This window comes from Solea senegalensis, linkage group LG12 (genome assembly GCF_019176455.1).
Source record: "Solea senegalensis isolate Sse05_10M linkage group LG12, IFAPA_SoseM_1, whole genome shotgun sequence".
NCBI lineage: Eukaryota > Metazoa > Chordata > Actinopteri > Pleuronectiformes > Soleidae > Solea > Solea senegalensis.
The window spans coordinates 25,570,172-25,583,411 of record NC_058032.1 but is presented as its reverse complement, the minus strand read 5'-3'; the positions used below and the strand labels follow the sequence as shown (position 1 = coordinate 25,583,411).

Here is a 13,240-nt window from a genome sequence, read left to right as displayed (position 1 = left end):
TCCGCCCAGACTTTCTACACATATGTACCAATTTTCATGCAGGTACGATAAAAAATGTTTTGTGAGTTTTGGGGCATGGGAAAGGCCTCAAAAAATAACAATAAATAATAACGTCAAAAAAACTACAGTTCGACGCACCATGTGATACTCAGACCCTAAAAGTAAGAAAATAAGAAGATCGGATTAATCGCGGATGAAAATTTGTGATAGTTGTGGCTCGTAATCAAACACAAGAAAATACTGGTAACGAACGGGAAATATTCCTTGAAAATGTGGCCATCGATGTCGTTGTTGTTGATTTTAGTGCCGTCTAGTGGCCGAGATGCAGATTGCAGCCAACTTTCTCACTCCAAACATGGCGGAGGAACTTAAAAAAAAGACTTTAAATCATGTTAATTCCCAGTTTTATACGTTTCTTTAAACATTTTCTTTGGACCGCTTCCCGTTGATTTAAAAGCGTAAGAGAAACCACAAAGATTTATAAGGCGATTAAACGCGACAAACCAGTTTCTGCTGATAGATCTCACACATTTTCACTTTTCTTTTAAATCTTTCGTGTTCAGACATGAATGTTGTGGTCTCTCTCTCTCTCTCTCTCTCTCTCTCTCTGTCTCTCTCTCTCTCTCGTCCAGAGATTTGGATGGTGATTAGCGTTGGGATTGTGGGACTCTGGCCTCAGTTTTCATTAACAGCCATAAACACAGTTCTGCTGCACCGCTGAGACCGACCGCAGGCTCCCTGTGTGTGTGTGTGTGTGTACATATGGGCGAGCTTTGTGGGTGCTTTGATGACAAGAAAAGAGAGACAGAGAGAAGGGGGCTGTTGTTTATCATGGAGGTAATTAAGGCCGCGTGGTTCGGCTTTAATTAAAATATAACGGACTCGGACACGCCCGACATATTTCCACGTTTTATGGTTTCAGACGAAACTGAAAATGTTCCTGTTCGTAAAGCTTCAGTCAAAATAGTCACTCCCGTTACACTGCCACCTCCAGGTTTGGCATGGTCATGACGGCTCACAGTGGTGAATAAATGCAGATAAAAGGTTGTGTACCTGTGTTACACACCAAACCGGTAACTGATCACTTGAGTTATTAATTGATGAATTGTTGCTTTTCTCACAGTTTTGTTGTTGTTGTTGTCGTATTGTTTGTTAAAAAGTGAGACATTTCAGGCCTCTGCAGCATGCATTAGCCTCAGCCGCGGCGTTCATTAATAATAGTTTACCACCCAAAAACTGACGGTGTAAGCGAAATGCAGCATAAATACTTAATGGTGTTGCTCTCCACTGTTGTGTCCAGGAGGCAGCTCTCGTCCGGGCTTCACCGCTGCACTTTAGCGAGCGCCGCGTTAGCAGGAGGCCGCGGCGCACGGGCGAATAAATCATTCACGTGGCCGAGAACCAGGAAACTGTAATGAGACGGAGAACAGGGCGAGGGGAGCCGCGGGGGAGCGGCGGGCAGGAAGAACGGCGCGTCTTTGTGTTTTAAAAACATTCACAATCATGTCAGAGAAACTGTGCAGATGTTAAAGGGGGTAGTTAAGGGTTTTATCTCACTGTTAGACAGACTTTACAACAGGAAACTGAAGTATGTAAAGCACTCACTCTCCCACACCAAACCCCATAGAGAAAACCAGTGATTTTAACTTCACAGCACACAGGAGTTCACAGGAGTCATTGATCCACTGCTGCCTCCATCACTAAGTTCAAATGTCTTATTTTGTCAATTCGGCTTTTGAAAATCTTCATTTAGACTTGACTTAGTGACACAAAGTGACCACACGAGGCAGCAGAGGACCAGCAGCTCCTAAAATCATTGATTTTCTCTATGTGGTTTGGTGTTATTGAGACTCTGCACTGCCCCCTACTGATCATGTGAGTACTGCATCATGCAGACACGTGATATGTCCTTCGAAACCATTGCATCAGATGTAGATGTAGGTAAAAGGAGTCATGAAATGAATAGTGGACTACTACTAGTACTACAACTACTTCATGGCTCCTCGTAAACATGTAAAATGCAGAGAGTAAAGAAGTGAAGAAAGTGTCTCGTCAGGTTCCAGCACTTATTTATTGTAATAAAAACCTCTGGATACAAAGTACATTCACAGGTGCGGCGGCGGGGGCGGGGTCACAGCGCCGTGCGCCGCTCCGCGCGACTCCTACAGCAAAACCAGCGATGACTACAAATATTCAACAACTTTAATATCCTTTATAAACAGACTGTTATAGTTCCCACACACACACACACACACACACACACACACTCAGGCTGCTAAACCACCAGCTGATTCACTCCTACACAGCTTACAAGTGGGCGGAGCAAAGTGACAGACAGGTCAGTGATGAGCGTTTGATGGCGGGAGTTTGACGTCATAAAAGCTCCTTAAAATATGTGTGTGTGTGTGTCCTCAAACTGTGAAGACAGGAGGTCAAAGAATGGTAAAGATGGACGGATGTGACTTTCATAGATAGATAGATAGATAGATAGATAGATAGATAGATAGATAGAACCTCGATGATTCAGTTTGATTATTTTTGAGTTTCTTGTAGTTGTCGTCGTATTAACGCGGTTGAGATTAGCATTTAAAGGCCTAAAGGTGCATCGACAACAAACACGACAGGATTTTTTTCCCGTAAAAGCTAATATTCTTTTGCGTTATTTGGACATGGGAATGTGAATGGAGAATAAACCTAAGATCTACTTGGATTTACTTTCTTTAAAGTGCTGTGATAAATTAGAATTTTGCGTAGAGCAGGGAGTTTATTTTTTACACTTTAAAGTCGACTGTCAATTTTCAATAGTTCTGGATATGAGATTATCTCTGGAAATGAGAACAAATACTGAAGTGGAACTACAAACCTAGTTAGCATTAGCCCCATTTGAGTGCTCAACCCCATTGTCTTGACTCTAGTTACTTGTGAGTAAACACAAATGATTGATTGATTGATTGATTGATTGATTGCGTGATCGCAGTCGTGTGAGTAACGCGAAACAGAAAAATCCCTTTGTGTTCGTTGTGAATGGAATGCACCATGAGACTGGAATCACGGGGGGGAAACTGCTAGCTTAGCAACATCCAAACTTTGGCTAAAATTACATAGAATTTCTTTCTTTCTTACCAAGCGTCCTAATTCCATGTCAAATGAATGACAAACAAGAGAAGATTTCCAAAAAAGCTCTTAGTTTTGTGTGTTGTTTTTTAAATTGACCACAATGGTTATGTTAATATTGTAAAGTCTGAGAAATCTTGTAACGATACGTTCCAAATAAAACCAATAAAAGTGACATTATTGGTGTCATTGTGTATGCAGACGATACACTCCTGTTCACAGCTATCACAATCCTTTCAGAAAGATTTGAGCTTCTTATCAGTGACACTTCTATAATGTGTAGTGTCTATGTCGACAACTAGCAGTTTCCCCTTTGCTCTAAGTCTTTTCTGCTAAACTAGGCTAAGGCTAGACAGGTACAGGTGTCAGGTTTGACGCTGACTCAGAGTTTCTCTTCTGACTTTGGCTCAAACAAAGAAAAATGAATAAAATAAAAACATTGGAGTGAGAGGAGAGGAAAGGATTGAAGAAGTGATAACAAGGTGTCCACAACTGCTCCTGTCAGTTCCTAGCAGAGTCTCTATTGGCCATTGTGAGGAGGAGGAGGAGGAGGAGCAGGAGGTCGGGCTGATTATCTGCCGTTCACCGCTTCCTCCAAAACCCTGACTGTCAATCGTCAACTACAGGCACCAGGGCTACCGAAAATAACTCCAAAAAAACCTCAGATATAAGCGTGAAAAGGAGTTTGATCCACGTACGAGTATAAAAACCCTCGGACAACAAAGTGTAAGCTAGAGTTCTCAGACCCGGGAAGATGAAGAGCTGATAATCCACTGAGGTCGTGACGAGTGAGTCCACTTCAGTGACGTCCACACAGAGAACAAAGAACCACACAAATCCACCGCCGGGAAAAAGAGAAAAACAAAATGACCATCAATTCCTTCTTATTTCCTCCAACAAAAAAAAAGTTTTTCCTTTCATCAGATTTTTCTGTTTCAATTGGTTTTCATGAAAAATTGTAGCAAAGATGAGAAACAAAAAAAAGGGAAGAGGAGAATCCTCACAACTGCAGCAGAGAGCAAGAACTTTTCTTTTTGGAAAATCAGAGGAGGAAAAAAAAAAGAAAGAAGAAGCTTAAGATGTTCTTTGTGTCTTTAGTTTTGTCTGTTTTGTCCGGCCCCCCTCTCCAGCGCGGCGCTCGACGACGCTCCACCTACAAGAGGATAGATACGAACGTCTTACACCTCAGGCAACGCAGCGCAGAAAAAACACATTCCATGCAAAATGTCTCATCAATGAGCAGAAAAAAAAGGAAAAAAAAAAAGGAGCAGTCATGTAAAACAGGCGGAAGAAAAAAGACAGTTTTTTAATAATAAAAAAAGAGGAGGTAATTTAAAAATGTAGATGTAGTTTCTCAGAGCCACAAAAAATATCTTAATATAATAAAAATGATTCAGATTTAACTCAGTGACACAGAGTGACCACACGAGGCAGCAGAGGACCGCCAGCTAAAGTCACTGATTTTCTCTATGGGCTTTGGTGTGGGAGAGTGAGTGCTTTACAAATGTCAGTTTCCTGTTGGAAAGTGTGTCTAACAGTGAGATGAAGACGTGAACGTGTTGTTACAATGTTGTAGAATTAAACTAACGTAGATTTGATCACACACGTCTTTTATTTAGTGGCTTAAATACATTTTTCTCTGTGTTCTTCATGTAAAGTATGGAGCTCACACACACACACACACATAAACCTTAACCATAACCACAATTCAAATCTTAGTCCTAAACTTTAACCAGTTCCTCAGAAAACAGGTTCTGCCTCATTAGGACCAGGTTTTGGTCAGGTTTTGGTCAGTAACAATCAAGGTCCTCAAGAGGTAACAAATACTCACACACACAGACACACACCGAGTTGGTCGTGCTACTGCACTTTTCAGGGATTACAGTCCTAATCTAATCCCTCCTTCTCTTCTCTCCTCTCAACTCATCTATGCTTCATTCACTCCTTCGTTCCTCTTTGTCTTCCCTCGCTTCCCCTCCTCCCTTCTTTCCCTTTTACACCTCTCCCCCCTCCTCCCCACCACATCTCCTCTCTCCTTCCTCCCATCGCGACAGCATCTGCTCATAATGAAACTCACAGCCGGACGTCGGCCTCGTTTAGAGCCTCTGCCTCACTACCTGCTCCAGAGGTTACCTCCCGCCAGGCGCGTTTGTTAGACATCATCGCTTCCTCCCCGCGACCTTCCCTCCCTAACTCCCTCCTCCCTCCTTCCTCCAGATGTCATTGATGTAAGAAATGGGTCACAACAGCGCTGAATCAAAGCCAGGTTCCACGCGGTGGGGGCGGCGGTTCTGAGGCAGGTACCGTATGTAAATATAGCCCGTGGTTGGAGATCAAACCCCCCACACTTTGTGAATCTGGAAAGATGACACATATTTATTATATTTTGTCTTAAAACTTTAAATCAAAAGGTTAGTTTATTTAAAATCTACTCTCTTACAGGGTGTGTATGTTTATTTATTTCTGATTCAAGTGTTTTGTTTATGTCTGTGCTTTGTTTTTGAACACGTTATAGAAATGAACCTTAAATGTGAATATTTCCCGGTTTATTTCTTTCTTTTTTTGCTCATTTATATAATAGAAGCTATAAAAACTCAAGTTACTCACATCCTGCTTCTTTTTAAACTTATGTCAGAGAGAAACACATGTTACATTCTCGACATCTTTGGTCCGCTGTGACGTCATCAGTGCGTGGATTCGTACCAAACTTGAACAGAAACATACTCAGGTAATAAACTACCTATTGTGAAAAAATCAGAATGATGCGTCAAAAACTGTAGACAGGAAGTTGCTAAGAGAAGGTCAAAGGTTACGCCGATGACAACATAACTTCCCTGATTATGAGGTAAAAACTGTTAAAAAAGCTTGTAACATCTTTGAGACGTGAACGTTTGACAGTCCTGTATAAAAACCTTAAAGTGATACAGAAAAGTTTGTCTTAAAGTTTATGACATTTACTGTACTTTCATTTAAGTCATTTTCTGATATAAAATGTACTTTAGGAGTAAAAGTAAAAGTAAAGATGCTGGCTTAGTGGTTCAGTGGTAGGGCCAGTTGTCTTTCAACTAGTTGTGGGTTCAATTCCCAGCGTGTGAATGTGAATGAGTGAGTGTGTGAATGGGTGAAAACTGTAGGGTAGAGCAGCTTCATCTGCACTAGAAAAGCTCTGTATAAATACAGACCATAATACCCACTCTCCTTCTTCTTCTTCTTCTGGTTTTATTTGGTCGTATCAAAGAGAGTTAGAGGAAAAGTACGGTTCAATTCAAACGATCTTTCCTGTTCACAAAGTATGAATCTGTGCTGTTGTGAGGATGAAAGTAAAGTGCTCAACACAAAAAAAGAAATAAATAAAATCAATGAAAAGACAGAAACACTTCGATTTGCATGTTTCTTTGAAAAGAATTCTGAAAAACCAGCTTTTAAAAGTCTGTCTCTGGTGAGGGAGGTCGGCAGACGAGTCGTTTTCTCTTTTGTCGGCGCTAACAAGAGGCAGAATATCGGTGTCGGGGACTCGTGTTGCTCAATGACGGCGTTTCATCTGCTGGATTATTTCTTCACAGCGTGGACGAGGTCAGAGGAGACGAGGGAGCGGAGCTGTGCTTGTTAGCGAGGTCACAGAGAGAAGCAGCCTTGTGACAAAGAGCGTGTCTGGTTGAAAGCACCGAGGCGACAGCCATGGAAACACCTGAGAGTCGCTCACACGCTGAAACTTTAGCCTCAGCCTTCCACAGCACCGCCCCCGCGAGACCAGCGTGACCTGCTCACACAGTGCTACGTTACATTTCTACTTGATTTATATCATCAGAATTTCTGACCTAATAGTGAGACGTTTTGATTGGAGCGCCCTCTGCAGGTGTTATTCTAAAGCCTGAATCACACTTTCCACAATTTGTGGGCGGAAGCTCATTTCTGAGGGCGCTAACGTGCATAAAAATGCTTGAAACTTAGCATGGAGGTCAGGTCTGGTGAAAATGCTATATTGGCATAATTCCCAGACCCGTGTGTTGCTCAAGGGCTCTATAGCGCCCCCTAAGGTGAAAACAGGCAAAATGGATTCCCACCGAATTTCCCCACACTTGGTGGGAAGATGTCTTAGACCAAGGCGGACAAAAAAGTCGACAGTAACCATGGCCTCAACTCAACAGGAAGTCGGCCATTTTGAATTGTGGCGTCCTTTGCACCCTACGTAAATGAGTGAACTCGTCCGAGCGCGTTTCTCGTACGGATATAAAATAAACAGGAAGTCATCCTGATAGGGGTTTTTCATTTTAGCGTTACAGCTGAGTACTCAAGTTTCAATCACTGTAGCGCCCCCTGGAGCTGTAATGCATCTAGTGTCTGTATTAAATACCGACACAGAGGACGTCTTATCTACAGAATGATATTATGTCATCCTCAATAGCGACCGACTAATTTCATTTGTTCGAGTCAATGAATTTTCTGTGGTGAAACATTTTCTACATTTCTGTTTCAAAAGAGAAGAAAGAAAGAGAAGAAATAAAAGAAGCTCTCTGGTTTGTGAAGTCAAGGCGAACGAGTGAACTTGAACGGAATCGGAGCGCGAGAATAAACACAGTGTGTTTGTTTGCTGTTGTTTGTTTCCTCTTCGAGCAGAGGGACAGACGGACCTGAGACAGAAGGACGACAGCAGGGCGGCGTTTCCGCGGCGTTTCCGCGGCACCGAGTCGTAAACATTGTGAGTGTGCCGGCGCTCTGTGGACTCACCGCGGCTTCAACAACAATTACACTCTGGGTTGTTTTCTCTGTGCGTTTGCAGAAACATACTGAAGAACTTCCTGCTCCATTAAAAGCTGTGAAAGTGATAAATATGTGCTGCTCCTTCAAGGACGTCGTGCAATTACGCTGCGCTCGCTGGAGCGCTTTGTATGCAGCCGCCGTTTACTGCTGTGTGTGTGAGAGTGTGAAGTGCTTTTGTTTTCTCTCGCACTTTAAAACAAAGTTTCCACGGACAGGGGTCAAAGGTCACTGCTCAAAGACGGGAGATAATCCTTCATGTTTCACTCTCACTCTCGTGTAATCTTAATTTACAGTTCATTAACCACGTTTTACTGCACTTACACTGTAAAAACAGCCCCATAAATTGAGTGAACAAATATTCAAAGCTAGCTTGTAATGAAGCCACTTTCAGAAGGTAATGTTCCTTAAAACGAGGAAAAACAGGAAGTTCCGCCTAAAACATGCAGAGAAGGATTTCTTATATTTGCACACAAACCATTGTTTTAAGTCTTATTAGAGGAATATGAAGTAAAGTGGACTATCACAGGTTGCTGTGTGTGCAAATATAAGCACTTGTGAAGGTATAAATTCTCTTAAATTGAGTTTAGACTCATTTTGATTTGTCGTACTTGAGATTCTCCGTTAGTTTTTAAAAGTTGAGAGGAAGTATCTCACCAACACCGTGAACCACAGTTATTCTGGTCATGTTCGCACCTACTTTTGACAAACTGATCCCAACTCTTGGTCGGATTTCATCTGTGTGATACTTTCCAGTGAGTGTGAGTCAGGGAAGTGTCGGGAAAACTCAGAGACAGAGATACAGTGTTTGTGCCTTCAGGCTCGAAAACAGTCGGCCTGTTTACGTCTGTTCTCTGGAGCTGACGTTCACATCAGAAAACTGCGGGTGGAGCCGCGCGGTCGTAACAATCACACCAGACTTCAACTGACGGGGAGATGGACGGAGGGAAACTCTCCTGGAGGGAAACGTGAAGGAGGAGAAAGCTTTAAAAAAGAGTTGGTGTCAGTGAGAGAGCAGCAGAAATGGACTGTGACGGATCCCCGCTGAACCACCAAACAACCCCGAGGCCACGCTGTACGCGGAGCACAGCGCCGTCCCAGCGGCCGCTAGGTTTGATCAACTCATTTAGCGCTCCATCATACACTGAATGATGCGTCTGGAGGCTGCGGCACGAACACAGAGGCTGGACTTAATTAGAGGGAAAAAAGAAACACGGGAACAAAACAGGTGTCATGTCTGATTCCAGGACTTGTTTAGTGAAATAAAGAGCTATGAATATAAAGTGCATTCACGGCTACGGCAGGTCACTGAGCAGCAACGCGCTCATGACTGCAAATCCGCTGTAAACGGTGTCTATCAGGTGAGATAGATCAGCCACGGCTGATTTGCATGAGCTGCAAATGGTCGACAAAGTCATCTGAAAGAGTGCAGATACGCATCTGCCCGCACTCACACACACCCACACCCACTATAAATAGAGATGATTTATTGCTGTGGACGCTCGTGCAATAAGAGGACGTCCAGATGACTCCAGAGGTACAAACACAGAACCTTCAGAGACGCTAAAAACAGCCTCACAGTTTAAAAATACAGCGGTGGTTCCCGGACCTTCTCTCCAGGGCCTTTCCCTGAGGCGGTGACTTCTCAGCTGAGATCCTGGAGGCAGATTATTACAGAATTACAGAAATCAACCAACAGGATCAGGTCACGCTTTTTTTCTCCAGGTTCCCCGGCTTCCCTGGGTTCTCCGGGTTCCTCCCACTGTCCAAAAACATGCAGATTTGGGGCATTAGGTAAATGGGACTCTCTAAATTGACCGTAGGTGTGAGAGTGGTCCAGGGTGTGACCCAGTGCCCCCCCTGGGACCCTGGTGTGAAGGATAATTTGGTAGGATCACCCGGTAAAGAACCAAGTCCTAGTCTAGCTCTTTCTTCCTATTTTAAACCTCATATTTTCACACATTTGTACCTGCTTTGGCAGCAGTGCAGCATTTGTTTACATCTGGCCTCATCGCTCCCACCCTGTCATAACTCCACACCCTCTCTAGGGGGCGCCTCCCAGATGAGATGAAGCATTAAAGTGGAATCACTTAAGTGGGTAAACATCTCAGTTCATGAGTCGACTGAACGATAATCGCGTCACGACAAGAAATCAAGGAGAAAACTTAAAGAAAAAAAAAACTAAAAGAATGATGTGGAGGATTTTGGGTAAAACTTGGTAGGCTGTAACCACGTGTAAAGTGCAGTTGATAGGATGTAGATTTGGGGCCGACGACACATTATCATCTTTTGGCTAACTTCTACTCCTTTGTTGCATTTAGCGTTCGCTTCACCTCAGGAACTCTGGAATTTCTTCACTGACCAAACAAGGAGTTCATGCTCTTTGACTGGATAACGTGTCGGGGAACGGGGGAAACAAAGAGTTCCTTTGAGATCAACGACTTATCAGCTGAGAAGGAGCAGTTTGTTTGTGCTGAGTAAAAACCAAAGATTGAGAAACACTTGTGTGTCTTGCCAGAATATGGCCGACACCTTTGTATCCTGACAGATAGTCTTGACAGACACTTGTGAATCTTGTCAAATGTTGTCAAAAACCTGGCAATTGTTACCAAGTTTTAACAAACACCTCGCGAATCTCGTAAATCTTTGACGTACACTTGCGAGTCTTGCCAAATTGTGTCTCGACAGAGGCTTTGCCAATGTTGCCAAACTTTGATGAGCACTTGTGAGTCTTTTTTGGACGTACGTGTGTTTTGGGAAAGGCTTGCAAACCTTGTCAAACTTGGACAAACACTTGTCCTGACAGACGTGGTAATCTTGTCAAACTTACTGTAGTTTCTACTCTGGACACAAAGAAAACTATATTTATATTTACTTCTATATCATAATTCCGCTCCAACACGACACGAGAGCCTGTGACACTGAGCAAATGCTCCACATTAGCAGAAGCTGTCGGGATACAGAGCCATTTAACACAGATTTAAATAAAGTGTCTCGCTGACAGCAGCTTTAACTTAATCAAGGCGTCTCACAGGACAATGCCAGTGTGGCTGTCAACCAGCTGAAGATCTGCTGTCACCGGGCCTGGCTTCATATCTTCAAACTGAAATCCCAGTTTGATCTGAAACACCATGTTTATCTGCATTAGTGTTTGCTGTCGTATCGTCTCATCCCGGACGGATTCTGACGAGTCTGTGGTCCAGCATCATGGCCCCGGTTTCCTCTGGACTCCGGGCAGAGTGGGAGCGAACATAAAGACTCGTGTTAACACAGCCCTGACGCAGCGAGGAGCTGTGCATCAACCTCCACATCCTCCCCGCGCCAAGTCTCCAGCAGCTGCTCACAATAGAGGGAATAAAAACGGGGGTGATGTGGCCTCAGTGGCATTTGTACCTGCGTGACGGTGTTTGTCTGGCTGCATAAAAGACGAGACTTAGCTGCCAAGTGAGGAGGCAGAGTACCTCCACAGGCCTGTCCGTCTGTCAGCTCTGTGATAATGTAACGCTGGCTGCTCTTTTCACCGCTCCAGGCTCCACTTTCACACCGTCCACAATGGAATAAACACTGTGCTGCATGTGGACTCCACTTATGGCTGGAGTGGACCGCTGGGTTTGTCCTGCGCCGCGGGGATGAAAGAATTAGACACTGTGGAAATGCTTTAAATCCACGGCTTTGCTTCTATCCTGGACTCTTTTTTTAACCGCAGTGCAATTCCTTAGTTGTTGGTTTTTTTTTGTTTTTGTCACTCGCTAATTTCCAAAACTTTCAAGGGCCTTGAAAAAAAAATTTAATTCAAAAACTTTCAAGGATTTGCCAAACCCTTGGAAAACCTGAAGGGCACATTAGTGGTAGGAGACATTTACCTTGCATATAATCCAAGCACTTTCAAGGGCCTTGATTTTTTTTAAATTCAAACACTTTCAAGGATTTCCAGGACCCCTTGGAAAGCCAGAAGGGCACATTAGTGGTAGGATACATTTACCTTGCACAAATCCAAGCACTTTCAATGTCCATGTCTATTGGGGGCCATTTTGTAAAACTTTCAAGGGCCTTGAAAAAAGGTTCAAATTCAAAAGCTTTCAAGGATTAAAGAACTTCCCTCTTACACAAAATTCAAGCACTTTCAATGACCCATGTCTGTCTTGAAATCTTCAAAAATTTGCCTTGAATTTTTTTTCAAATTCAAAACCATTCAAGGATTTCCAGGACCCCTGGAAAGCCTGAAGGGCACATACGTGGCAGGAGACATTTACCTTGCACAAAATTCAAGCACTTTCAATGACCCATGTCTATTCTGAAAGCTTCAAAAACTTTTAAGGGCCTTCTTCCTTGAATTTTCAAATTCCAACACAATTTCCAGGACCCCTGGAAAACATTTTGAATCTACCTAAATATTAACCTCTTTCTTACACAAAATTCAGGCACTTTCAATGACCCATGTCTATTTAGGGTGATTTTCAAAACCTTTCAAAGGCCTTCTTGAATCTTTTTGCCGATAACAATAACCATTTATCGGAGTCATAAACGTCCACGACTTCACACAATGGTTCCGACAAACGCTCCGTGCTGTAAATGAATCTGCCGAGAGGCTGGAATATAAATCTATTTCCCCCCTCAGACCACTTATCTTCACTCAGTGGTTCACAGTGAATTGTGTGACGTCCAGGGTTGAACTCAGAGACGTGACCTCTGGTGAAGATTGAATGTTCCAACAACAACAACAACAACAAAGAAGCAGCAGCTCCTGATTTCAACTGCCAAGATCTGTGTTTTCTCATCGTCATCATCGTCATAAATGAAGGTACAGATCCGTGACAAACGTCCGTACGTGACGTTAAAGTTTCCAGTTTTACACCCGCGTGCGATGATCTCGCTGATATTCCTTCACGTTTGACTGTAATTCACGTCGGTTATTGGAGGTTTCTGCCGTGATGAACGGACTCCCGAGATATCCGCCACCTGTCCGAGTTAAGCCGCTCCCCCTGTAAAAGCCGCCCTTCATCAGTTAGCATTAGCTTATTGCTCGCCGCGTCAGACAGGGATTGTCGGCACCGCCGCGTCTTTATTAGTTTGCTTGTCGGCGTTTTCGCGTCGCTCATCCTCTGTATTGATGCTTCTTTATGTGTCGCTGTTAAGGAGATTTACTGCGGGAGAGGCCGAGTGGAGCGTGACGGCCACGGGAGGGGAGGGGAAAAAACCCGATCAGTCTGACAGAGCCGCTCCATTTTGGAGAATTAAATCAGTTAAATGGCTGTGGGAGAGTGGAGAGGGAAGCTGGATGTGTCCGCCGGCTGAAGAGCTCTCAGAACAATGCCTCAGTTTCTCCTGCCAAGGCTGACTCTTTCTTTTTCTCGTTTGCTTTATTGGT

At 43.6% G+C, this 13,240-nt stretch overlaps 1 protein-coding gene across 4 annotated transcripts in view; it reads right to left on the bottom strand.

Annotated features, from left to right (window-relative positions):
- pcdh1b (protocadherin 1b) overlaps nt 1-13,240 on the bottom strand; it is a 150,586-nt gene that overhangs the window by 33,509 nt on the left and 103,837 nt on the right. Inside the window, exon 5 of one of the 4 annotated variants that reach the window (XM_044041162.1) lies at nt 2,053-4,267. The exons of the other annotated variants lie outside the window; for them this stretch is intronic. Coding sequence (XP_043897097.1) covers nt 4,209-4,267 — 59 coding nt within the window. The 3' untranslated portion in view covers nt 2,053-4,208. Of the gene's footprint in view, nt 1-2,052; nt 4,268-13,240 lie in introns of those variants that run through there. 4 annotated transcript variants of the gene reach the window in all.